At 55.0% G+C, this 25,735-nt stretch overlaps 2 protein-coding genes across 6 annotated transcripts; both read left to right on the forward strand.

The window, feature by feature from the left end:
• The first annotated feature begins 926 nt into the window (after positions 1-926).
• LSR (lipolysis stimulated lipoprotein receptor) lies at positions 927-14,516 on the forward strand. Of its 3 annotated transcripts, XM_036928968.2 has the most exons (10): positions 929-1,522; positions 2,683-3,027; positions 7,786-7,905; positions 9,762-9,818; positions 10,336-10,482; positions 12,840-13,001; positions 13,133-13,192; positions 13,287-13,418; positions 13,680-14,296; positions 14,388-14,516. In XM_036928968.2, exons 1-10 carry the CDS (start codon positions 1,414-1,416, stop codon positions 14,421-14,423), a joined length of 1,785 nt encoding a protein of 594 aa, XP_036784863.2. In that variant the 5' UTR covers positions 929-1,413; the 3' UTR covers positions 14,424-14,516. The 3 variants fall into 3 exon arrangements, with proteins under 3 accessions (XP_036784865.2, XP_036784863.2, XP_036784864.2); XM_036928969.2 differs by lacking the exon at positions 9,762-9,818 and having other exon boundaries at positions 936-1,522; XM_036928970.2 differs by lacking the exons at positions 9,762-9,818; positions 10,336-10,482 and having other exon boundaries at positions 927-1,522.
• Positions 14,517-15,626: 1,110 nt separating this feature from the next.
• On the forward strand, positions 15,627-24,873 carry USF2 (upstream transcription factor 2, c-fos interacting). Of its 3 annotated transcripts, none has more exons than XM_036929105.2 (10): positions 15,627-15,722; positions 15,978-16,024; positions 16,137-16,255; positions 16,379-16,579; positions 16,988-17,138; positions 17,265-17,352; positions 17,650-17,708; positions 23,785-23,879; positions 24,007-24,135; positions 24,224-24,873. In XM_036929105.2, exons 1-10 carry the CDS (start codon positions 15,661-15,663, stop codon positions 24,311-24,313), a joined length of 1,041 nt encoding a protein of 346 aa, XP_036785000.1. In that variant the 5' UTR covers positions 15,627-15,660; the 3' UTR covers positions 24,314-24,873. The 3 variants fall into 3 exon arrangements, with proteins under 3 accessions (XP_036785000.1, XP_036785001.1, XP_036785002.1); XM_036929106.2 differs by having other exon boundaries at positions 24,552-24,873; XM_036929107.2 differs by having other exon boundaries at positions 16,379-16,498.
• Positions 24,874-25,735: the final 862 nt, after the last annotated feature.

The following is a 25,735-nucleotide window of genomic DNA, read 5'->3' on the forward strand; positions in this document are numbered from 1 at the left end:
TGTTCCGGAGAGGGAATAGTAACGGCAGTGGGTGAGAGGTGGGAGTGTGAGGGGCATGTTCCAGAGCAGCGAGGAGGCCAGTGTGGCTGACGTTGAGAATGCCAGGGGGAGCGCGGAAGGTGGTCAGAGGGATCAGGCCACTGTAAATATTTTGGTTTCTGCTAAGAATGGGAGCCACAGGAAGGTTTTGAGTGATCTGACTTGAGTTTTAACAGGATACTATCGAACCAAACATTCCTGGGTACCTAGACAGTGGCCAGTTTAGGCCAGGGAGCCTCTCGGTCGTCGAGGAAGGGCCTAGTGTTCCACAGACAGCGCTACGCAAAGGCGCCTTCGGGAGGCAGCAGAGCTGCGCTGAGCTCCCCGCCATCCAGCTTCCTCGCCTCGCCCCGCCCCGCCCTAGGACGCAGGTGGCCCAGTCCTTGGGAAACTTTTGGCGGAAACCCGTCCTACTCCCGCGTCTCCGCTCGGCCCCTTTAAGAGCCAGTTTCCGGAGGCCTGACCTGGGGCGAGGGGTGCCCGGGGGCCGAACCACGAGCTGGGAATGGGGAGGGAAGTGGAGAAAACTTCCAAAGTAGAATCTCAACTTTTCCGGGGCCGGATTCCCCTCAGGCGTCCCTAAGGGGTTCTTCCTTTCCGTGAACTTCACTTGGTTCTTTAAATCATCAAAGTGGGAGGCACAAAAGGCCCACAGCGCCTCTGTCACCCCAGACAGGAGGAACCCCGGAGCTAATGGAAAAGTCAACGCCCTCCACCGGCCTCTCCCAGCCCGAAGCCCGCTGAGACTGGCCTATCCCCACAGGGTGTACCTAGGCTGGTCCATCGCCAGCCGGCAAGAGGGGTGTGGGCAGAGAGGGAACAGGTGCGCGGCAGGACCCGCCCCTTCAACAGGTGAATCACTCCAACTGAGTCTCGGTTCTCGTGAGTCACACTCTGCTCGGCTTGGGCAGAGCAGGAAGGGACAGGACCTGACCCTGGTCTGAAGGCGCCCTCCCTGCGGGCTGGTCACTTGGTTCCGACCCTCGGGGCCGGAGCTCACCTGGGTCAACCCACTTCCGGGGAGGGAGGTGGAGGAGCCCCTCCCCGCCTCCCACCCTCCAGGCCCAGCCCTGGGTTCTCACCCTCGGTACCTGGGCCTATCCATTACCCAGAGCGTGCAGGGGGTGGGATAGCTCGAGGAACTATAGGGGGTCAAGCAAGCTTCTCCCTGAAATCTGGAAGCGTGCTCTTCACCCACGTTCTTTCCGCTCACTAAAGCCCTAGAACCGGGCAGTGGGGTTTAGAATAGGGACAAGGAACGGAAGCGGGAAGAGGCGGAGCAAGCGCCCCTCCCAGCCTTGGTGTGCGCCGCGCCCCCTACTCTCCCGACACCTAGGAGGGGACGCGCGGGCTCGGCGCTCCCAGACGGCCTCTATGGCGCTGGTCGCCCGCGGGCTGTCTGGCGCCCTGGGCTCCTACCCGGCCACCCCGGCCTGGGGTGCGGTCTTCTTCGTGTGGCTCTTTCTTAGCACTTCGTGTACAGGTAAGGAGAGCATGGCCCCTGGTGCTGCGGAACGTCGGGAGGCGCTATAGAAGGGGAGGATGGACGGAGTTCTACACCGCCGAGGAAGGAGAGCTGGGGGAGGAGGAGCTCAGAGACTAGGACCTCCTAGTGCCCCAGGGTCTCGAGATTCCTGTGTGCCAGAGTGGGGGCGGCGGGGGGAATCCCCATGTGTAGGGGAGCGCTCCCCCGCCCTTGTTAAGAGATAGCAGGAAGTAGAACTCCTGCTCCGCGAACCCTGGAGCGGTTAGGAGAATGGGATCCTTTGTGGGGTAGGGGTGCAGGACCATCGAATCACTGGGAAAGGCTGGGATGGGGACTTGGGCGCACCCTCAAGATTTATAAGTTTTGGGGTGACGAAGAGAGGGCCTTTGAGGGCTTCCTCGAGGGAGAGAGAAGGGAGCAACGTCCAGGCCTCGGGTGAGTGCGGGATTGGGGACTCGCCACCCCCCAACCCCACCCATGTCCCGCGGGCTTCGAAGTATCTGTGCGGAAGAATTTGGTGGGATGGACTTACGGACTTGGTTTCGAACCTGCTGGCAAGTTTGTACCTGGATCGGCTGTTTGCCGGGTACAGGGAAGACAATTTTTCTGCAAGCACTTTGACATGTCCATTTAAAATGGCTTTGGGTAGGATGAGGTGGGAGGCTAATGAAGACTTTTGGAGGCTTAGCTACTCCATGGCAAAGCAGTTAAGTCAGCCAACTCCAAAATTCACAAAGCCCCTGGGTAACTTGGGAGCTTTGGTGATGGTTTTTGAAGTGGGACCTGCAGTGGCTGTTTGTGCTTACCCTTACAAGGCCACAGAGAGGGGCCCTCGCCACCAAAGAATGGCCAAGGACAGAGGGCCCCGGGGTGGTTTGGAGGCCACACTCGGGGAAGAGGGGCAGACAGGGTGTTCCAAGGAATATGGCCGTGGGACCTTGCACTTCATACTTAAGCCCCATGGATCTATAAAATAGGCATGATTATGAGAGCTATACTCACTGACCCTGGGGATTAAAAAACCATGTGTACCAGATGCTCTTTAGGACCGCTCACTTTTTTAAGTGTCAAGCTGGTGGCAAATGATGTTGCTCATTTCTGCTGAAGTACTTTCCTGGGCTCATAGCAGTCCCTGCTGACTTTCCTCTTGCCCTCAGCCCCTACCAGTGCCATCCAGGTGACTGTGTCAGACCCCTACCATGTGGTGATCCTATTCCAGCCAGTGACCCTCCCATGCACCTACCAGCTGACCACGACCCCCACAGCACCCATCGTGATCTGGAAGTATAAGTCTTTCTGCCGTGATCGCATTGCTGATGCCTTCTCCCCAGCCAGCGTCGACAACCAGCTCAATGCCCAGCTGGCGGCTGGGAACCCAGGCTACAACCCCTATGTGGAGTGCCAGGACAGCGTGCGCACCGTCAGGGTTGTGGCCACCAAGCAAGGCAATGCTGTGACCTTGGGAGACTACTACCAGGGCCGGAGGATCACCATCACAGGAAGTATGCGGGGTGGGCAGGGGACAAGGCAGAGGATGGGACTAGGCTCACAGGGGTGGTGGCGCTGGCTCCCTTGTGCCAGTCTGGAGTTGGCATCTGGAAGCTCTCTTGAGCACCAGTGCAGGAAGGACTGACGAAGAGAAGGGTCCTTTCTTCTATCCATTCATCCATTCCTTTAACAGGAAAGATTTAGTGAGCACCTAACATGTACCAGGGGCTGTATTGAGGCTCCAAAAATACAGCCGTAAACAAAATCAAATCCGTTCTCTCACAGGACTCGAATTCCAGTGAGGGAGACAAGTAAGATAAACGTAACACATGCTGTCCAGTGCTGGAAGATAAAGAAATTGGGTAATGAAAAAAGAGGTGGGGGTTCTGAGTATACTAATAATACCAGCAACAATAAGTAAAAATAAGTATAAAGGGCTTCCTGTGTGCCAGACTCCAATCCAGGTTTATATGAAGTAACTCATTTAGATGACACAGATTGTGTGACTAAATTCTATTTTTATTTTACTGAGACCCAGAAAGGTAGAATGACTTGCCTAGGGTCACAGAGCTGGTAACAGAGCTGGGATTCTAAGTCAGCCACTGTGGGTCTAGTTTCTAAACTTGTAACCCCAGGGTGGTCAGCAAAGGGCTTACGGAGGAGGTAACATCAGTGAACTGAAGCGGGAGGAGATTGTAATGTGGCAGAAGCCTACGATTTAGAAGGCGCTGTACACACATTACCCCAGTAAGTCCTCACAACTATATTTTACACTCTGAACAGCTGAGGCACAGAGGGATTAAGTAGCTCATCTTAGGTGCACAGCTAGTACGGGGTTGGGGTTTAAACTCAGGCAGCCCTGAGAGCCCTAGTCCTTAACCATAATGCTGCCTGCTGATGGGAGGTGCCAGTTGGGACAAAGTAAGCGGTGTCAGGGAGCTGTTCATCCATCCATCCATTCTTTAACTATTTATTGAGCCTCCTAAGCATGAGGCACTGTTGTAGGTACCAGGGATGGAGTGATGATCAAGACAGCAAGGTCCCTGCCCTCAAGGTGGTGACATACTAGTGGGGTGAGATAGGCAGTAAATAAGCAGATATATAAAGTAAGAATCTCAGAGTAGAAGTGCTACAAAGCAGGCCTAGGTGATGTGCTGTAGGGATGGACTTGGGGGCACACATCTTAAGACCTCTGTGAATGTGATTTAAGGAGGGACTGGGCCCTAAAGAATCCCGATGGCAGGCAGGAAGGTGATGGATGGCAGTGGGCAGGAGATGAAGGCTCACTCATTTAATGGATTTATCCTTTCACTGTTTTTAAACAAGGATTAGTTTTAATCCATGGGGACAGCAGGGGATGGGGGGGGAGGGAGCATCCCTTTGCAGACCCCAAGAGACCAGGCCATGGAGCACATTCCTCTCCCCAGTCTGTGTAGACCTTGGACCAAAGGCAGGCTTCCAGGGATCCAGCCTGTCAGTCCTGTTTCAGGGAGGAACCAGGATCTGCTCGCCTTGAATTTCCATGGGCTGCTCAGCCCGAGGCATCCTGCTGTTTTTGAGATAAGAGAGCTTCTTGGGGGTTCAAGCTGTGTGGGCCCCTTCCCCATAACACAGGGATCTCTCCAGCAGCCCTGTCAGGACCACTCAAATGCTGAGTGGCCTTGAAGGCTGGCTGGAATTGTGGCTCCTCTGCTGAGACTCAGAACTCCAGAGTGACCCTCAGGCTGTTATCTGGGGCAGTCTTTATGCCTCAAGGCCCCACAGGCCGGGGTCTTTCAAATGCCTTAAGTTAGGTCTGTTTTTGATATAGGCCATGGTTTGTAAGTTTCCATTGTGTGTGTGTCCTCTCAGGAAGCCCTGGCACCATGGGAGCTTCCTTCAGTCCAGCTTTGAGGAGGGAGAAAAGTGGACTTCCTGGGGTTCTGGAGTCACCAACCATCGGGTTTAAGCGAAAGTAGGCCTGGGCGTACAGTAATGGTTGTTCGCCTCGTGTCCCTCAGCTCAGGGTGGGTCCTGCCCCACCTCCATTCTTCCCTGATGTGAGGCACCTGGACAGGAACCCTGTTTCTGCCTCCTTGGGCACTTGGGGTCCCCGTATTCCCCACTAAGCAGCACTGGACCAGAGAACCCAGGGTATGTATAAGGTCATGAGGGGTGCTGAGTCGTGTCAGGACCAGACATAGGCCAGGGACAGGGTGTGCCTGCAGGAAGGAGGTGGGCCCAGGCCTTAGAATTGATCAAAAGAAGCCGGAAAGCCGTATTTTTTCATGGGCTTTGAAAACATCATGCAAGCTAAACAAAACGCATTGAGGCCGCCATCCAGCCCACAGGAGCCAGATTTCAACACCAGGCCTGTGAACTTGCTGTCGCATGGGGTTTGGGCAGGGATCTGCCCTGAGTTCCGGTTTTGGGGAAGTGTGGTCAGAGCTTAATTTAAAGATACAGGTGGAAAAATGATGGGCTAAGAGAGTGTTATGGAGAATCCAGGGATTTTGGAGAATGTGCTTGGGAGTTTTATGTGGACTCTGAAAATATGCACAAAAGGACCAGCATATAGTAAGAACTCAGTAGCCAGTGGCTGTGTGCTTGACCATGGAGGGGACGTGGCCTTCACTTCCCCAGCGCTGCTCCCAAGGTTACCTTACCTGGAGGCCTTTCCTGGTCACTCCACTCAAACTCGCATCGAGTCCCCCACTTCCTGTCTGTTTTCACTGATAGGTTTTCTCCATACTCCTTACCGCCAAATGATATGCAATAAAATTTTAGGTTTTTTATTTGTCTCTCTTTCCCAGTTAGGATCTGAGCTCCACAAGGGCAGGGATTTACATCTGCTTTTTGTAGCAGTGGTTCGCAAACATGTTGGTCTTAGGGTGTCTTTGCACAATTACTGAGGTCTTCAAAGAACTTTGTTTTTATAGCTAGCAAAGGGAGAGAAGTTTAAAAAATGATTTAAATGGCAATAATAAACATAGGTTACAAGAAATAGCATGTTTTTCATAAAAAAATAACCATATTTCTTAAAGACTTCAATGAAAGTGTGGCATTGTTTTATATTTTTGCACATCTCCTTGAAGTCTGGCTGAATAGAAGCTGGATTCTCAGAGCTGCTGCTGCATTTAGTGTATCGTGATGGCACATGTCATGTAGCCTCTGGAAAATGCTGTAGTATCCTCATGAGAGAGTAAGTGAAAAAAGAGAACATCTTAGTATTTATGGAAACAATTTTGACCTCAGGGATCCTCTGTAAAGGTGTCCAGAACACCAGGGTTCAGGGATCACACATCAATAACTGCTGCTCTCTAGTATACCAGGTGCCTCAGATACTGCCGGGAACATAAGGTGCATTCAATAATTAGGTGTTGAATACTGAATGAATGTATCAAGTGCCTATTTAAATATAGGTGTGTGCCCAGAACACTGGAATAGGCAACAGAAGCTAAAGAAGGTCAACATGAGGAGGGAAGGGTCATGGCCAGGCCCCGTGCAGTGACCAGGACAGACTGAGTCTTGGTGGCACGGAGCCCACATTCTTCTGTGGATGGGATCGTGGATGGTCAGTCCCTAAGCCAGCAGGTAAAGTCCTGCAGGCAGGCAGGGGAACTGTGGGAACTGGATGTAATCAGCCCTGTAAGGGGCTGAGAACCCACGCCAGGCAGAGGGAAGAGCATGAACACGTGGTAGGTGTGGGCCCAGCATGCTGGGGGACAGTGAGGAGGCCTGTGTGTCCAGAGTCTAGAGAGCAAAGGAGAACAGTGGGGCTGAGGCTGTGCGCACAGGGCCTTGGGGGCAGGATGAGGCCTTGGGAATGGTGTGGATAACTGGACAGGATGCGAGGTCTTCTGAAGGAAGAAGGCTCTGGCTCTTTCATTCCTTCAGCAATGGCCTGCTGCCTGGTGGGAGCCAGGTGCTGCAGCCTGGGGCACACACAGAGATAGCCGCCCTCAGAGCTGTCCTGGAGAAGGGCAGTGGTGTGCAGGGCAAGGGGGGAGGTGGGGGTGATCCTCTCTGGCCGGTTCCTGCCTCCTATCTGCCAAAGGCGGAGTTCCCCTTGGGTCCCGCCCTGTTGGCACTGGTGAATGGCTGAAGGGATTTAACTAATCAGGGCCTGAGGAGTAGAGAGGAAACCGGATGTACTGAAAGACTTCATTACCGGCATAATTAACAGGCTGTTTGCCCAAGGCTGGTTCTAATTCCGAGTCCCCAAGCCCTGGCTCTGACCTGGAATGTGGGGGCTGATGGTGGGCAGATGTACTAGCGAACTGGGGCAGTCCTATCGCTCTCGCTGACACCCCCACTGTTTCTCAGGCCCAAGGTGGCTCCTGAGTCCTGGAATCTGGCCTGTTTATCTCTGCCTTCTTATCCGGGTTGTGCCTCTCAATCTACATTAGGATCCCTGGTGGGTCATGTCGGGAGAATTATGCTTTTGCTTCAAGAGGTGGTATGGAGCATGGCTATAAATCAGACTGCTCCAGCTCTGCCACCGAGGTGCGGTACAGCTTTGGACTGATTAGGTCATCTCGCCCGACCTCTTTTCTCATCCACAAAACAGGAGAGGTAACAGTAGCCACCTCACAGACTTCTTCGAATACCCTATGTTAAGTGTTTAGAACACAGCCTGAAAGGAAGCATGCCCTGGGTAGGAATTATTTCCCATTTACTCGGTCCATCTGCAGTCCTTGCCCCTCCTGATATGCCCATCGGGGAGGCTCCAGCCCTGCCCACATAAGGCACCTCCTCCCCCATGGCTCTCTCACATGGCTCCTCCTGACCAGATGCTGACCTGACCTTTGAACAGACAGCCTGGGGGGACAGTGGTGTGTATTACTGCTCCGTGGTCTCAGCCCAAGACCTCCAGGGAAACAACGAGGCCTATGCAGAGCTCATCGTCCTGGGTGAGTATGGGCTGGACCCTGAGAGCCCGGGAAGGGGGCCTCTTCATCCATTCCTGCATGACTGTCCTCTGCCCTCCAGCTCACTCTCTGTCGCCTGCTTTGCTCTCCCCTCACAGCACCATCAGTCACTTGGGCTTGTCTGTGCCCTGCACCCCAGGCAGGGACCCCTCCCCTGCAACATTTCAAATAAGCCAGTCTGAGAGTAGAGAGAGCAGGGACTCAACCTCTCCCTAGTCTTGTTTTTTTTTAAATATAGAAATGGCCAGCGTTGATTGGCAGTGAATGAGGAGGGGTGACAGTGTGTTTAATTGCAAGGAACCTTGACCCACCTTCTGCCACATCCCCAGAGCCACATCTCACCTGGGAGGCCCTTGCGAAGCACAGGAGTCTTGCCCTCTGCAGGGGTTGCACTGTGTGGCTTCCACAGCAAGTGCTTCCCTTCAGTGAGGCTGCCTCCAACATGCCCAGAGGGGTGGGATATCCACCAGGAGGCCCTGTCCAGGTGTGAGGCCCCCTGCCATGTGTGGAAGGGATGCTGCCATTAGCCAGATGCTCAATTCTTAGCCAACACACAGTCTCATGTGGCATGTGCTATATGTGGGACACTGCTAGGCATACATTGCCATTATCACATGTATGATGCAAGGAAACACATGTAAATGAGCACACATGATGGGGGCAAGCTTCAGGGAGCTCAGATCATGTGACCAAGTTCTTGTGTGGGTGATGGCAAGCATGCACTGGTGACCTAGAGAACTCTGTGTTATTTGGTAAAAGACACAGTATACACTGGCGTTTCTCAAAATTGAGTCTCAGAACTCACTTCTACTCTTACTTATAAGGATCTCAGTTTTTGTTGAAGTTTCTGTGGGTTTTATCTACAGTTGCTTAACATATCAGAAATCAAAACCAGTAAAACACAAGGTCCACAAGCGCACACTGCTTTACCATCAGGGCAGTGATGTCATTACGTGTCACAGTGCCTCTGGAAAACTGCCCTGTACACTCGCAAGAGAACAAGAGCAAAAAAGGAAAGTGATGGCTTGGTGTTATGGAAGTGGTTTTGGCCTTGTGGACACACTTTGAGTACAGCTGGTTTAAACTGTCACAGGGACGTGGCTCAGTGCATTAGCTGTGTTGGCATACTGCCTGGTGTGTTGGTGCCCTGGCTGCGCAACACTTGTGGGACACAGAGCAATCAGTGGCACTAAAGGGAAGGTGGCTGGGCCATGAAACTTGCCCAAGGGACAATGCATGAACCCAGGTGGCGCTCCTGTGGGCCAAAACCAGGGCCGTTTTGACTTGTACGGGCTGTTGGCACTTTTGCCTGATGGGCCTCTTCTTCCGTTTTAAAAAGAAACTGTATGTTTTGACTGAGTTGCTATAAAGACAGTTCCTTATTATATATTTGGTACTATTAAAATTTTTCTTCAGATTTAAAAATAAAAACATTTTCACGGGGCCTAGGGCACCGTGCCTACTATGCCTGGTAGAACAGGACTGTCCCTATCACATGGGATGCAGCCCTCTGAGGTGACAGGACCTCTGTTTGCAGAAAAGATGGAGTGTCCACACTGAGGTCAAACCTTCAGAACCCGTGGGATGTGTTCTTGAACCCCTCTGGGCAACAGCATCCCCCATGGCATGAGGGACTAGGTGATTCTGTGAGGGGAGCAGCCACATGAGGGGGGTGCACTGGAGGACAGGAGCCATGTGCTAGGACCCTCCTAGGCTGCCAACCCCTCCCCTGCTGCAGAGTACACCTTCACCCTGATGAGCCTGGAGTTGGGCTTCAGGCTCGAGGAGGCCTGGGCTGGCCCTTGCCGGCATAATCTGTCTCTCTTTTGTCCCTCCAGGCAAGACCGAGGGGGTGGCTGAGCTCTTACCTGATTTTCAGGCGGGGCCCATGGAAGGTACGGGGTAGAGTCCCCCCCCACCATTTATTGCTTCTGAGTGTCCTCTCTACCCTAAACACTGCTCACTGTGGACCCCCACTAACCCTGCCTATCTCCGACTCCGTGGTGTCTAGTGACCTGGCCCTGGGCTTTCGGGGGCTGGGCTGGCTGAGGAGAGGCCTGGGGTGCAGGCAGGGGGCTCCTGTGACTGGTGCCTGTAGTGCTTTTCTGGGGGTTGGGATCTGGGCAACTGGCGCTCTGGCTCCTCTGAGGCTACTTCCTGACCTGCTCTATCCTGGCTGCCTCGCTTTCTGCCTTGCCATCATGAGCCCAGGGTGAGTTCCTAACCTCCGGACTGGCCCGGGCATCCCTCCTCTCATGTGCCCCAGCCTCAGGGAATCCAGCAAGACTGCAGCTTCCCAGACAAGCTTTGCAAATAGCTTCTCCCACCCCTCCTCTGCCCTGCCATTCTGTACCCGTGTCCCTACCGCCTCCCAGGCCTCCTGGCTCAGGGCTTATTCTCATCTCTCCACAGACTGGCTCTTCGTGGTCGTGGTCTGCTTGGCTGTCTTCCTCGTCTTCCTCCTGCTGGGCATCTGCTGGTGTCAGTGTTGCCCCCATACCTGCTGCTGTTACGTCAGGTGCCCCTGCTGCCCAGACAAGTGCTGCTGCCCAGAGGCCCGTAAGTGCTCCTCACACCACCACTGCCACTTGGCCTCCCGCCTGGTACCAAGGGAACGAGGTGGCCATCTGCCTGCCACCCAGGTCAGTGCCCCCTGGTTTGGAGGTTATGAGGTGAGCAATTTGGGAGAAAGAGGACCAAGAAGGATCTGTTATTTTAGATTATCGTTGACATACTTTGATTTTCCATTTATTTTTAATTTTCATTTATTTTGAGCTTTTTCTTTTTAAAGTATAATCTGTGTATAAGCTAAAAGAAAAAAAATTCAGATAGTACAAAGCATCACTCATTAGAAAGTAAAGCTCCCTTTAAAAGCAAAATCTTAAATGGAAAAGGTAAGAAACCAAACAAGGTTTATAGCACCACATAATTGAAGCAAATTAAGGAAACCTGCATCCACACCAGTGCTCCGGATCTTACATAGATAGTGTGTCTGAGGACATATAGTGTGTCTAAGGACATACCTGGCTTACCAAAGTGGGTCCCTGGAGGGTTGGGAATGAAGATGAGATCAGAGATGGAGGGGAAAGAAAAAGAAACAGTGAGTCTGCCTTGTCCCACTGCCCCATTTCCCCTCCTTGGGAATGACAGCGTGGCCAGTTCCCTGGTTGCTGGAGTGTGTGTTTGCAGCACCTCTGTACAGTCCAAGCTGTGTTAACTGTGAAATCACAGGTGACTGTTGCAAGCTTGGGCAGGTGGGGGTTTGATGCCTAACTTGATGCCTTACCTGCTTGAAAGCTCAGTGATTTCCCCTCATGTGTCCAGCTTTTACTGCAGGGCCGGGCCTACATAAAATGCACCCAGATGCACTAGCTGCTGGACATTACTGCCGTCAGCATCGGTAATGACTGAAGGCCAGGGAGCAAATCAGAGCCCTGCCACCCATACCATGTGACCTCAGACTAGCAGCATGCCCTCTCTGAGCCTGTTTCCTTTTCTGCAAGGAAACATTTCTCGGCAAACCCCATGGGGTTTCGTGAGCATTAAGGGAAGAGTGTGTGTGTGAATGCCCAGCCCAGGGCTGTGGCTCAACCCATACTAATTTTATGGTCACTGAATTCAGTGAGTAACCTGGTTCCTCAAAGTATTGCTCCCCTGGAAAAAGTCCACTGCTCTCCAGAGGCTTATGCTGGCCATCTCCCCTTGTTTTTAGTTGACAGTTTCTTACTCAGGTGTGGGTGTTACCCATTTCACAGGTCAGAAGGGACCTTCCCCCCACCAAAGACTGCAACCGGGTTTGTAGTTAGCCCACTAATTAAGGCTGGGGCTGGGGCCAGGACTGCAAATGCCTGTCCCAAGGCCATGTTCCCTCCATCCTGAGTTACCCCAGCCAAGGCCCCATTAACTCTTGGCTGGAGGCCCTGTAACTTTTGCTGTGGCCACAACCCTGCTGAGCCTGGAAGCAATTCCCCTGCCTAATTATAAAACCCCAAATCACCTGAGCTACGAAGGGGCTTCTGCTGGGGGTGCTGAGCACCCAGCCTTCTGCTTCCAAACTGAATCTGAGATGGAGAACCTTTCTGAGCCTGTCCCCCCATCCTGTTTTTCTGTCTGGGTCCCAGGGAAGAGGCATCTTGCTCAGGCCCAGTGACTTTGCTGCAAAGAGCAGCCACTAGAACCCAGCCTCTTGCCTGGGGAGCAAGGCAGCAGGGAGGATTTGCCCTTGAGCTGTCAAGCGTAGAAGCAGGCAGGGCAGGGTGGGAGTGGGGGCAGCCTGCAAGTTGGAAACACGAGAGGAGATGTTGGCTGCTTGGCCAATTCAAGTAAACTGATGCCCCCACATTCCTGCCTAAGACTGACTCCCATTGCATCTGGGTGTGGAAGACCCCGTGGAGAGGAACTAGTAGGCATGAGAGGGGAGTAGGCTTGGGATCCCCCAAATGATTCATTTTTGAGAGCAGGGGCTCAGCCACCAAAGAAAATGCTTGATTCCAGCTTGTGGGTCCAGCACATGGGCTTTATCTAAAGGGACATCTTTGCCTCCTGTTGCTCAAAACAGCCCAGGGTAGCCACCTCTTCTGAGAACATGACCAGAGAGCTGGGATTTTATGTAAAACTTTACAAACTTCGCAAACCATCACACAGTTATGTAAAACGTACTGGCCTGCCAGATTGGGGCTGTGGGCTGTCAATGTACAAGCCCGTCCTGAAACGTCTGTGAGGAAATGCACAGGAGGTATAGGTCCGCTGAACCTAATGGCCCCTCGTCTCAGGACCCTACAGAAACCAAGTGCCTAGGGAAGCTCCCCAGCCCTGAGGTCTGGGGAGAAGGTCCAGGCTCTTCTCTCCAGACCCTGTGTCACACTAAAGGGTGACATGGTTCCTGGTTTCTTTCTCACACTGTCACGTTCCCCCAGTGTATACTGCCGGCAAAGCAGCCACCTCCGGCGTCCCAAGCATCTACGCACCCAGCACCTACGCTCACCTCTCCCCTGCCAAGACCCCACCACCAGCAGCTATGATCGCCATGGGTCCTGTCTACAACGGGTACTCTGGAGACTTCGACAGGAATAGCTCAGGTGAAGGCTGTGAAGCCAGCAGTAGCTGGGGCAATAGTTAGGGGCTGGAAGAAAGGGGACTAGGGGAGAGGGGACTGGGAATGCAGGGCTTTGCTCTAGGTGGGCAGCCACTGATAGCTAATCTCCCACAGTTGGCGGCCACAGCTCCCAGGTACCCCTGCTTCGTGACATGGACGGCAGCGTTACATCCGGTGAGAACCAATTTTATAAGATTGGACATGTCTGTAGGGGAGGTGGCTGGGTCAGTATTCATCCTCCCAAACTGATCACATCTCCTTTTCCTAGAGGTCCGCAGTGGCTACAGGATTCAGGCCAGCCAGCAGGACGACTCCATGCGGGTCCTGTACTACATGGAGAAAGAGCTGGCCAACTTTGACCCTTCTCGACCTGGCCCCCCCAATGGCCGTGTAGAGCGGGGTGAGCAGGAGCCTTGGAATCTGTGGGGTTCCTGAGCAGGGAGGGGGAAGCATGTCTCCCTGATACCTGCTCCAGGGATGCTTGCTACAAATCCTAGTCCCTCCTTCCCTACCGTGGCCACAGTGAGAAGTGTACAGCATATCGTCACTTAATGGACGGGAAGCCTGAGGCCCCCTTTAGAGTGTATGAGCCAAATGGGTGACACTGCTGGGTCCCAGGGCTACTGACCTTCTCCCAGCAGTGACACCCCTTCCCCTACAGCCATGAGTGAAGTCACCTCCCTCCATGAGGATGACTGGAGATCCCGGCCTTCCCGAGGCCCTGCCCTCACCCCCATCCGAGATGAAGAATGGGGTCGCCACTCTCCCCGGAGTCCCCGGAGGTGGGAGCAAGAGCGGCCAGGGAGTGGCTGGGGAGCCGGGCGGCCCCGGGCCCACTCTGTGGATGCTCTGGAAGACCTCACCCTGATGGGCTCTGCTGAATCAGAGAGGAGGTCTTCCCCAAGTAGTGGGAGGAGAGGCCGGGCCTATGCACCTCCCAGAAGCCGCAGCCGAGATGACCTCTACAACCAAGACAACTCAAGGGACTTTCCACACTCCCGGGATCCCCACTACGAAGACTTCAGGTCTAGAGATCGCCCTCATGCTGACCCTAGGTCCCGCTACCCCCGTTCCCGGGACCCTCGGGAGGATGGCTCCAGGTCTGGGGACCCCCAGTATGACGGGCGGCTACTGGAAGAGGCCTTGAGGAGAAAGGAGCCAGCAGAGAGGAGAAGACCTTACAAAGAGGAAGAGGAAGAGGAGGCCTACTACCCTCCAGCACCTCCCCCTTACTCTGAGACCGACTCCCAGGCCTCACGGGAGAGGAGGCTGAAGAAGGTGAGTGAATAGCCCTTCCTGGCTTCAAACCTACCTGGGCTCTCTCCCTCCAGTTCTCCCCAGCTCACAACCCTTTCTTTCTCCCTTGCAGAACTTGGCCCTGAGTCGGGAAAGTTTAGTCGTCTGATCCCACATTTTGTATGTAGCTTTTGTACTTTTTTAATTTGAGGAACTACTGATTATCTCCCGTTCGTAAGTCTAATAAAATTTATGATCACAAGGCCTGTCTGGAAGGAAGCGTTTATTTTGCTGAGCGAGCTAGGGAGCCTGGACAGCTACTAGGTAGGTGCGTGCGTGTCTGCAGAAGGCCTCGTGTCCAGTTTGCTCCCGGGACCTGCGTCCTCTAACCGGGAGAGCAGAGGCTCTATCTTCTCCCTCTGCCGCGGCCTGGAGTGCGTACCCCCACGCTAGCTCCACCCGGCCCTGCGTGCGCGCCGCGGCCCCGCCCAGGCGTGCGCATGCGCCCCGAGCCTCAGCCGCGCACAACTCAGTCACCGGGAGCGCGCGTGCGCGCTCCTCTCCCCTTCCACCCTCCGCACCCCTCCCCCCCTCGACCTACTTTACTGTCTCCAAACCCCGCATCTGCCTCGTCCCTGGCGACCACAGCCCCTCCTCCAGTTCCCTCGGTGTTCCATCGGGGCCCGCGTTCCACTCAGGCAGCTTGTTGGCAGGTGCCGGGTTTGCCGCGAAGGTGACGGCGGCGACGCCGCGCCCTGCCGCGACCCGGGCCCGCGCGCGCCCGCCCGCCGTCGGAGACAGACAGCGCGCGCGCTCCCCGAGGGCTGTCCTGCCCCCGCGCGCGTCGGTCCCGGGCTCGCGCCGCCGCCGCCGCGCGCGCGCAGCTCTAGTAAAGGAGGAAAAAAAGGGGGAAAAAATAGAAAGCGGCAGCGGCTGCAGCAGCGATCCGCCGCCGGACTGGGCCAGGCCGAGCGGCGGACGCGCGAGCCGACGATCCAGGGGAGAGGCGGCGGCCATCCAGGGCGGGCCGGGTTAAAAAAAAAAAGTCGCGGCGGCGGCTGCTCAGGGAAGGAGGCCGGAGGGGCCGCGTGCAGCGGGCGGGGGGCGGCAGCGCTGCGTCCCGGAGCCTAGAGCCGCCGGGAGCCGGCGGGCCGGCGGGCGGAGGCGGCAGCGGCGGCTGCAGAAGCAGCGGCGGCGGCGGCGGCATCTCCTCCTCACATGACCCCACTGTTTGTCCCCGTGATCAGCGCGAGCGGCTCCCGTGTCTCCTCCGTCCCCTCCTGCCGCGCGGCGTGAGCGCCGGGCTCGGGGCCCCCCCCCCGGCCGCCCGCCCCCTCCCCTCCCCTCCCTCCCCTCCCCTCCCCCCCCATCCCGGGCCCCGAGCCCCCCCCGCCCCCACCCCCCCCATGGACATGCTGGACCCGGGTCTGGATCCTGCTGCCTCGGCTACCGCTGCTGCTGCCGCCAGGTAAGGGCGCCCGTACGGTCCGTGCCCCCGCACGCCCTGGCCCCGGCCCTTCGGCCGGGCCGCCATGATCCTGAGCGGCCGCCGGGCCCAGCTCAAAATGGAGGCCGCGAGGGAGGGGGACCCGCGCTAATACCCTCGGCCCCGGGTCGTTGCGGAGCCCCAGCCCCAGACTGGGCCCGGCGGGATGGGGGCCCTACACCTGGGCGCGGGGGCGGGGGCGGCTCTGACCCCCTCTTCTTCCCCTCCTGCCCGCAGTCACGACAAGGGACCCGAGGCAGAGGAGGGCGTCGAGCTGCAAGAAGGTGAGTGGTCGCGGGGCCCACCAGGAGTGTGGCTTGCGCCCGGGAAAGGGGACTGGGGGCGCCCTGGCTCGGGCGACCGCTGACCATCCCCCCTACCCTCCTCCGGCCGCAGGTGGGGACGGCCCTGGGGCGGAGGAGCAGACGGCGGTGGCCATCGCCAGCGTCCAGCAGGCGGCGTTCGGAGACCACAATATCCAGTATCAGTTCCGCACAGAGAATAATGGAGGACAGGTGAGACTGAGGGCAAGTGAAGGGTTGAGCCGAGGGTCCCGCGGGCTGGCTGGCTGGGAGGGGCTCTGAACTGACCCCTGTCTGGTCCCAGCGCCGATCTCAGTGCTCTGCCGCCCCCTGCAGGTGACATACCGCGTAGTCCAGGTGACTGATGGTCAGCTGGACGGCCAGGGCGATACAGCAGGCGCAGTCAGCGTCGTGTCCACGGCTGCCTTCGCGGGGGGGCAGCAGGCTGTGACCCAGGTGGGTGTGGATGGGGCAGCCCAGCGCCCCGGCCCCGCTGCTGCCTCTGTGCCCTCAGGTCCCGCAGCGCCCTTCCCACTGGTAGGTGCCTAGCAATACCTGGGGGGACAGAGAGGGGACACTGCTTCTGTTCTTAGGGAGCCCCAGGGGGTAGGGCAAGTGGGACACAGATGCTGCCTGCAGAGGGTCAGTTTGTGTGGTTCAGGTCCCTGTTCTGCACAGTGAAACCTTGAGCAGGATCTTTGGGACATCACTTTCTTCTTTCTGTAAAACGGGGATGATGGTAGTAGGAAAGTCTCTTAGGGCAAAAATGGATCAACTCACCAGGTGATTGCTGAGTATCTGCCAAGTTCCAGGGCTATGAGACACAGGGCAGAGTGGCACACAGAGGGCTTCCCCGCACTCTATAGAGAATTGAATAAACGTCAGACATGGCTAGGAGGGAACAGAGATGGCTGAGGGCGGCCTCTTTGTCCTCCTACTCCCCAGGCTGTAATCCAAAATCCCTTCAGCAATGGTGGCAGCCCGGCTGCTGAGGCTGTCAGTGGGGAGGCACGATTTGCCTATTTCCCAGCATCCAGTGTGGGAGATACCACAGCTGTGTCCGTACAGACCACAGACCAGAGCTTGCAGGCTGGAGGTAAAGGGAGGAAGGGGCCAGGGCGGAATGCAGGGGAGGCAAGGCAACAGGCCTAGTAGGGAGGGAAGACCCCTAACCAGTTCTGCCTCTGTTCCGTTTTGGCACTAACCCTTTCTTTCTCTGCAGGCCAATTCTATGTCATGATGACACCTCAGGACGTGCTTCAGACAGGATCACAAAGGACTATTGCACCCCGGACACACCCCTATTCCCCGTATGTGCAGGAGACCTGGTCCTAGGAGCAGGGGACCCTGGGAGGGCCTTGTTTTGGGGAGCCCAAGAAAGGGAAGGTTTTCTGGAATGGGAGCCAGGCAGTTGAGCATACAGCAAGTAGTCAGGGTATTTTTTGGTCTGTTTCTGTTTCTTAGGTACAAGTAAAGAAAATGCCGTCTTTCCATTCTTTTAACACGTGGATTTATCTTTCAAAGATAATCTCAAGTCTGACTTTTTCATAAGTGCTTTGACAAATGGCCTGGGAAAACTTATACCCATTTTTTCCCTCCTCTTCTAGGAAAATTGACGGAACCAGAACACCACGGGATGAAAGGAGGAGAGCTCAGCACAATGAAGGTAAGGTCAGGGTGGAGCTCCTGGGCCTCACACGCACAGCCAGGCCTGGTACTTGGTGGCACGGATCACCGGGTATGCTACAAGTGCATGAGAGGTGTTCGCTGAATGCTGGAAAGGTAGAAACAGAGATAGGGAAATGTTCATTATTAGGAACATAACAGTCAGGAGGTGTGAACTGGAATATGTTTGTCATCCTACCTAGTGAATATGAGTTACTAGCCAACATCTAAAATGGCAGATTCACAGATGGCTTTCCTGCCCCTTGTGAGAAAGTGGGTTGATTTGGCTCCCCTGCACCTACCTTTCCATGTGGCAGCTGTTGTGCTTCAGTCCCTCACTCTCCTGCTCGCCTGGCTTCCAGAAGCGGCTCTAGTCTGATAGGAAGCTCCTCTGAAGGTAAAGCTGCAGGAAGCTGTGCCTCTCGCTGGCCCAGGCCAGAGCGTCCTGCCCTTTGCATAAACACCAAATCCCACCCTAAGGTCATTTTGGCATGTGATGCTGTCCCCTAGTCCCCTACCGAAGTCCCTGCCTCAGTCAGTAGCCACTGCAGTGGGCATAGTAGCATACAAATGCAGGGGAACACTTACACCCAAACAACCATCACTTAACAAATATTTCCTGAGGCAGGTTCCAGGCTGGGCACCATGTGTCCTGTGCCAGAGCTGGAGCCTGCTCTGGACTGTCGAAGAGGCTGAGAGGAGTTGAGGCAGGTGTCTGCCTGACCGCTGAGCATAGGAGTTGTCCTGGGATGAGCCAGTGGGCAGAGGCCAGCGGGATCAGGTGACGCTTACCCGAAGGAGGTGGCCTTTGGGAGTGCCTGTGAGGCAGAGGGGAACACAGGCTGGGCAGGGGAGGCAGAGTGGAGTGAGGGTGCTTCCAGGGGTGCTGGTCTGGCTGTTGCAGAGGTCTCATGTGGCACACTTGGGAAGGAAGACAGCAGGGTCAAGGAGGACCTTGAATGTCAGGATGGGGCCCCAGGAGTCCTGGAGGTGCTCATTTGGGGGTGGCCTGTGCAACTGTGATCTGAACAGCTCCGAGTTGAAGCCTTCATTCAGCACATACATACTATGTGCCAGCCCGTTTTAGGCCCTTAGGTACAGCAGATAATAGAACAGATGAGGCCTTGGGTCTCACAAGAGTGTTCATTCTGGTGGGAGAGAGAGATTACACAAAGCTACGATATGACATCAGGTCGTATAAGTCACATGAAGGAAGGTAAAGTGGGGTAAGGAGAGTAATGGTGGCAGTGTGTTCTGGAGACCTCTCTGAGAGGTGACATTTGAGCAGAAGCATAAGTGGGCCAGCCGAGTACCTGAGGAAGAGTCCCGGGCAGAGGGAAGAGCAAGTGCAAATGCCCAGGCCTGAGCAGGAATAGGCTTGGAGTGTTTGAGGAAGAGCAGAACTCAGGAAAAGGAAGAGGAAGTTGGTAGAGTTGCAAGAGGGCTGGCCGGGGTCAGGTCACACGGGGCCTTGTAAGAAGAGGTCCCCCCAGCATCCTTGCTCCTGGATTGTTGTTATAGTTTGAAGGGAAGCCACTGAGGGATTTGTGGGTGGAGACCGAATGGGAAAGGTGACAACACCGGAGGCCAGGAAAATAGGACATGACTGCCATCGGTCCTGAGTCAGGACAGGGCTGCAGTGGGGTAGGAGTGCCTGGGGAGAGGATTCCAAGGCCGGAGAATCAGAATCTCATGAATCAGGGTTTCATGGTGGGGTTAGGTTGGTTTGAAAGGGAAGGGGGAGTCTGAGCTTGGGTTTTGGGTGTGGTGAGTTTGAGGGGTCTGTGGTAGGCAACCCAGGCCATCCTGGCTCTGCCACTTGCTGGCCAAATGGCCCAAGCTGGTTCTTCATCTCTGTGCCTGATAGTGCTGTGTGAAATGGGGCCAACAGGACCACCGCAGACACCCACAGGGAGCAGAGGCTCTTGGGCCCCCAGCAGCCTGGCCTGCCACCCTCCACCCCACTTTCTGCCTCTCCGCCACTTATTAGGTTAATCGATCTGCAAACAGTCTTCAGTCTTTCTCATTACCTTGCCCTCACCCTCTGGCTGCATCTGCCCTTTCTCTCCTGACCTGCAGAGTATGTGACCCCCCCGCTACCGGTACATCCTCCCTGTGCCCTTGGCTGCCTGACTCGTTTCTTTACCAAAACGGTTCCATTTAAGGTAACCGTGACGACCTTATTGCCAAATCTACTGGCTTCCCCTCCTGTCTGTGCTCCAGGCATCTGACCCTGCCTTTTCCCTTCTTTCGGGAATGTTCCTTTCTGCTCTACCCACTGTAATATCCTACACTCTTTGCTGCTCTTTCCCAGCCTGCTCCTCAAAGCAGGGCTTCCCAGTCACCACGGAAGCTTACAATCACAATCTCCAGGACAGTCCTTTCGAGGTTCTGAATGAGGAGGTCAGAGGGAAGCCCAGGAATCTATTTTGATAGGTTCCCCAGGTGACTTCACACTTGGGTGAGTTGTTGGTGTTTCTTGAGGTCTCCCGCTTCCTCAGCCTGAGGAGAGCAAAGCATTAGGCCCAGGGATGGCCAGTATGCCTAGTTGTAGGTGTTCATGTCCCCAGGAAGGGGTCTGCTAGCTTTCTCCAGAAGAGAGTATGTGAGAGCTCCTCCTCAGTGTCCTCCCAGAGCCTCCTCCCCGACCTCCTGAAACCTGGCCATGTGCAAAGCTGTTGTTTCTACTCCATTCTTTTCTCTTGAACACCAGGCCTATATTTTGATCTGTCCATTCAAAATCTCCATTTCTGGATGTCCTTCAGACACCTCCAACTCAACTCGTCCAGAACAGAATGTACTGCCCACCCCCCGGCCCCCACCAGAGGCTCCTATGCAGCACTTCTTTTCCCAGAGCAGCAAAACTCAGCACCCGTCACAAGCACCTAAGCCAGAAGCAAAAGCCGGGGTCACCTCAGCTCCTCCATCTTCCCCTTCCCTCACATCTGCAAACCCTGAGAGGCTAGCTGAAGTGGACCTCAGATCAGCTTCTCTGTCTCCTTTTTCCCTCTTTCCCATCTTTTCTTGGTGCCCCAGGAGCCCATCTCTGGGCCTCACAGTGAACGTGTCCCGCCCAAAGGGCAGCCCTTGCAGCACTAGCCTGTGGCTGCTGTGACAGAATTTGGGTCCACTACAGCCAGAACCAGCCAGAAGTCCAGATCTCTATGTCAAATCTGATTTTTAAATCCCAATGGGATTGCTTTTTCTATTTCACTAGCTTCTACTATGAATATTACTAATTCATTCTTTCCGCTTAACTTTAGGTTGAGTGTGCTTGGGGGTTGGGCAGGAGGAGGGCTTCAAGATGATTTTAAACCTTTTCCTTTTTCCTAATACAAGACTGTTTAGTTGTGGATTTCACTCTGATGTTGCTTTAGCTGCATCCCATTGGGATACATTGTGTTTTTATTATACTGAGGTCAAAATATTTTCCAGTTTTCCTTGTGGTTTCTTCTTTGACCCGTGGGTTATTTAGAAGCCTGTTGCTTAATATCCAAATGTTTGTGTGTTTCCTGGATATCTTTTTGTTACTGATTTTAATTTAGTTTTGCTGTGGTCAGAAATATACTATCTATATAATTTCTTTGAAATGTACTGAAACTTAGTGGCCCTGAGTACCTTGGTGATTGTTTCCAGGTGCGCTGTCAGGTGGCGTATTCCCTCAGTGTCAGCTAGGTCGAGTTGATTGACAGTGCTCAGATTTTCTGTCCTGATTCCACTTGTTCTGTTAATTGCTTAAGAGGTGTGTTGAAGTCTGCAACCATATTTGCAAACTTACTCATTTCTTCTTCAGTCCTGGCAGGTTTTGCCTCTAAATTATGTTTTAAGTATTGTACAGGCATAACTGAAGCATTACTGTGGGGTGGTCATGGCCTCGGTCTTATCTTGTCTTCCTCCATTTCAAATGTGCTGAAATGATCTTCCTGGACTCAAAGGCCTGGTCTCCTAGGGAAAGAGAAGATGAGGTCCAGACACATTAGCAGAGCATTTGAGGCCTTTTTTCTACCACTACCACCCCCACCTCCACACACCCCCAAAAGTCTTCCCATATCCCCATTTCTGGAATTTTGACACAAGTCTGCCTGATGCTCCTCCCCTCAAAGTCCAGCCAAGTGTTTTCTCTCAAGGTCTGTCTCTAAAGATACCCCCACCCCACTCCCATGCAGAAGTCTTTGTTCCACCCTGGCACTCCGTGCAATCTTCACTTATGCCACATATGCTCTGGTGTCAGGATCACTTGTTCCCATGCAGGTCACAGTGGTGCTGTGAGTGCCAGTAGCACAGAGATTGAGTCCGCTGTAGACTCTGGGTTCACGGAATGCCCTGCACACCCTAGGATGGACAGTAAGTCTTACGGGAGCAAGTGCAGACTAGAGAAGATGTGTCCCACCCCCACTACTGCCCGCTTGAAAGGAGCTTGAAATGAGGTACAGCTGCAGCCTGGCACCCAGACGTGAGAATGCTAGGCGGCGTGAGGGTAGAGGGAGTTGAGCAGCCATCTGCTGTTGAGTTCCTCAACTGAAACCTTGGGAACAGAGCACACTGAGGGATGGGATGGGCAGTGCTGCCAGGCCTGGGCTGGACTCTTGGCTGTGCTACCGCTTTTGGCCACAGTTCCCAAAGACTGAGACATAGCTGCCCTTGATGGAAAGGTTCCGTTCACCAAGACAGTCATGCGGCCCAGGTATTGTGTACTCACTGAGCTATGGTCAGACACAGCTCAATTCTGGGCACCATTCTTACCATATTGGGGAGGTTTCAGTGGAAAGAGATGATAGGAGGAGAGCCCACATAGGAGGGTGTTGTCACCCCAGCCAAAGTGGGGGACACTTGGAGGTGGGGAAGGACTGGTCAGCAATGAGTCAACAAAACCGAGTGCCATGAGAAGACGGTGGGATCTGCCTGTTAGCGGGAACAGCAGCGGCAAGAGGAGGTACTGGCCTCAGGGGCGGTGAGAAGTAAGGGGCATGCTTCTGGTCCACCCCTCGTTTCTCACTCTCACCCATACCCCCCATCCCAGTCTCCCATCAGCACCACCCACCCTTGAGAAAATAGCCCTTTGCCCTCCTTTGCCCTTGAGAAAATAGGCCCAGTACCCCTGCACAAACAGTGCATCTGTCCAGGAGCTGTCCTGGCAGTGGGTGAGGGTATGCGGGGAGAGCTAGGAGTAACCAGGCTTCCTCGTATGTCCCCACCAGTGCCTGGTATAGAGAGGGAAGGCCAGCTCTGCTTCAGTAGGTTCCAGAACAGGGCTCTCAGACTCCAGTGCAGGCAGACCCCAGGCAGCTGGCACAAGGCTGTGATATGGGCCAGGGGAGAAACTGGAGGGGGGCACATACATACCTTGTCTGAGTAGGTAGTTGCCACTCAACTCAGCAGACAGAGTTTGGGTATGATTGCCACGTATCATGAAATAAAATTACAAATCTGGATTTTTCAAGTGAAATCTTCTTTATTAGTTTGCCATCCCTGGTCTTCAAGGTGGGGTTTACATTGTTCCTGGGTGACCCAGTGCCCTATGGGATGGACCCCTGAGAACTACATGTGCCAGCCTGGGCTGCTGGAACTTACTGCCCAGACCCTAAAGGATTTTAAGCAGTAATGAGATGTTGTCAGGCTGATTTTGTTAAAAAGAAGGAAAAAGCAAAATCATGAGGCCCAGAGCTCCAGGGATACCCAAGGTCTGTGGAGAATCACATGCAGGGACTGCAGGGACCAGAGCCGGGGGTGCCTGGGTCCTGTGTGAAGGGGCTACATGCCCACTGTCATCACACCTCCATTTGTTAAAAGATGAAAATTATGTGAAATGTTCTGATTCTTAAGTTTGGCTCAGCCTTCAAAAAATATGTTAGGCGAGCAAAATGAACTGAAGTCCTCAGCTACTGATGCTGCCCTGAGGGGGTGTGTGGCTCATGAAGGTGAGACTTTCTGAGTTGAGAGGCAGTGTGAGGCGGGCTCGGAAGCTGGCTCCCTGCGTTCAGATCTTGGCCCAGCCCTGGCCAAGGGCACCTACCTGCGGGGAGACTGCCCGGGGAGTGCGGCGGTGCAGCTGGCCATGTGGCGTCTTATTCTTGCAGTGGAGCGGAGGCGGAGGGACAAGATCAACAACTGGATCGTCCAGCTTTCAAAAATCATTCCAGATTGTAACGCAGACAATAGCAAGACAGGAGCGGTGAGTGGGCCCAGGCCCCCAGCCTCTTCCAGAAAGTCTGCCCCACTGGGCACAGGCGTTGTCCTGGGGTGAGCCATGGGCCGAGGCCAAGCGGCAGTGCTCGCTAACGCTCAGGCCCGCTCCCCAGAGTAAAGGAGGGATCCTGTCGAAGGCCTGCGACTACATCCGGGAGCTGCGCCAGACCAACCAGCGCATGCAGGAGACCTTCAAGGAGGCCGAGCGGCTGCAGATGGACAATGAGCTCCTGAGGCAACAGGTGAGTGGCGGGGCGGGGAGCAGGGTGCACGATGGGACCCCAGGAGCAGGAGGCCAGCCCCTGGCTCTTGGTCCCTGTCGTGCGGCAGATCGAGGAGCTGAAGAACGAGAACGCCGTGCTCCGCGCCCAACTGCAGCAGCACAACCTGGAGATGGTGGGCGAGAGTGCCCGGCCGTGACACCCACTCCCACCACGCAGCCGCTGCTGCCCCAGGCCTCTGCTGCCCCTTCCCCAGCCCTTAGCACAGAGAGGGACAGTTGCCCCTCCCCCAGCTGCGTTTTTTTATAGTAGATTTTTAACAAAAACGGAGAGAAATAATGCATTTCTGTGGATAAGCGCCCACCGCTCTCCTCAACTTGGAAACAATACCCTCCTTCCCCCTTCTGTCTGTCTCCCTTCTCCCGGCCCCCACGAAGCCCCAGCACTTCTAGTGGTCTCACCTGGAGGCAAGAGGGAGGAGGACAGAGGCCCTGCCATATCCCGCTGCCTCCTTGGTCTCTGGAGGTACTGAGACAGGGTGCTTATGGGAAGGAGGGGAGCCTTTGGGGGGCCTTCCCTGGGGCCTGGACCTAAGCAGGGAGGCCATGTCCCACCCCACCTCTTGTTTTTGGATCCCTGCTCCCCTTTGAGTGTGTGTGTGTGTTTTAATTTTCTTTATGGAAAAATGGACAAAAAAATAGAGAGAGAGAGAGAGGTATTTAACTGCAATAAACTGGCCCTATGTGGCCCCGCCTTGTCTGTTTGTGTATCTGTTCATCTCAGGTGTGGAGAGGGGGCCTGGGGTCTGTGCAGAGGCCATGAGGGGAGGGCCTCTGCTGTTGGGCTCATGCCTGTGTGCCAGTCCCTGCCATCTTATACCCCGCGGTACCCAGTCTGTTGGTTGGATGGATGGAGGAATTAAGGGATAAATGTCCTCTTTGAGGCCCCAGGTGTACGTATGTATTGTGGGGACAGGAAACTGGGGTCAAGGACGCATCCCATGTTTTTGGAGGAGACGCTGGGGTCTCCCATGTCACCAGTTCCTAAAAACAGAACTGGCTCGTGGCCCTACTCTTCTGGGCTGAAGCCCTTCCCTCTGGCCCAGCCAATGGTGGGGCCTGGCCTTGAGCCCCCCGCCCCCAGTAAGGGCAGATGGCCAGGAAGCCAGGCTTGGCCCGTCAGCCTGTCGCCTTGCCCTGCAGCTCTGGCGCCTGTGCTGTGACCCCTGCCCCTGGCTGATGATGAAACCTGGCCTCTGCTGCCGTGTCTCCCTGTGGGCGAGCTTGCAGCCCGTCACTCACTGGACCCTGCCTCAACCTGCAGCCCCCGAGCACTACCCTGCCCCAACTCAGATGTCCCCAACCAGTCTCTTCCCACTGAGAGCTCTTGCTCCCTGTCTTGGCCACTCCCCAGTGTGAGGCAGTCTGTGAGAGAGATACGGGGACTGAATGGGGAGACGGATGGCAGGGAACATCCTTGACTTCCCAGCGCCCCCCTGCCCCCATTTCTGTGGTTTTAAGTGGGACTTGGCAGCACCTCGGGACCAGAAAGAAAGTATTCACTCCTCGGCAGCCACAGCCCTGGTCTCCAGCGGTCAGGCTGAGGCTGGATGGCCCTGGAG

The sequence above is a fragment of the Manis pentadactyla genome, chromosome 15 (genome assembly GCF_030020395.1).
Source record: "Manis pentadactyla isolate mManPen7 chromosome 15, mManPen7.hap1, whole genome shotgun sequence".
NCBI lineage: Eukaryota > Metazoa > Chordata > Mammalia > Pholidota > Manidae > Manis > Manis pentadactyla.

Excerpts from the sequence above, each read along its gene's own strand:
- LSR (XM_036928968.2), top strand. The coding sequence starts at position 1,414 with ATGGCGCTGGTCGCCCGCGGGCTGTCTGGCGCCCTGGGCTCCTACCCG. Across the intron at positions 10,483-12,839 it reads GTGCTGCTGCCCAGAGGCCC|TGTATACTGCCGGCAAAGCA; the intron begins GTAAGTGCTCCT and ends ACGTTCCCCCAG. Across the intron at positions 14,297-14,387 it reads GGGAGAGGAGGCTGAAGAAG|AACTTGGCCCTGAGTCGGGA; the intron begins GTGAGTGAATAG and ends TCTCCCTTGCAG.
- USF2 (XM_036929105.2), top strand. The coding sequence starts at position 15,661 with ATGGACATGCTGGACCCGGGTCTGGATCCTGCTGCCTCGGCTACCGCT. Across the intron at positions 17,139-17,264 it reads CCAGAGCTTGCAGGCTGGAG|GCCAATTCTATGTCATGATG; the intron begins GTAAAGGGAGGA and ends CTTTCTCTGCAG. Across the intron at positions 17,353-17,649 it reads CGGACACACCCCTATTCCCC|GAAAATTGACGGAACCAGAA; the intron begins GTATGTGCAGGA and ends CTCCTCTTCTAG.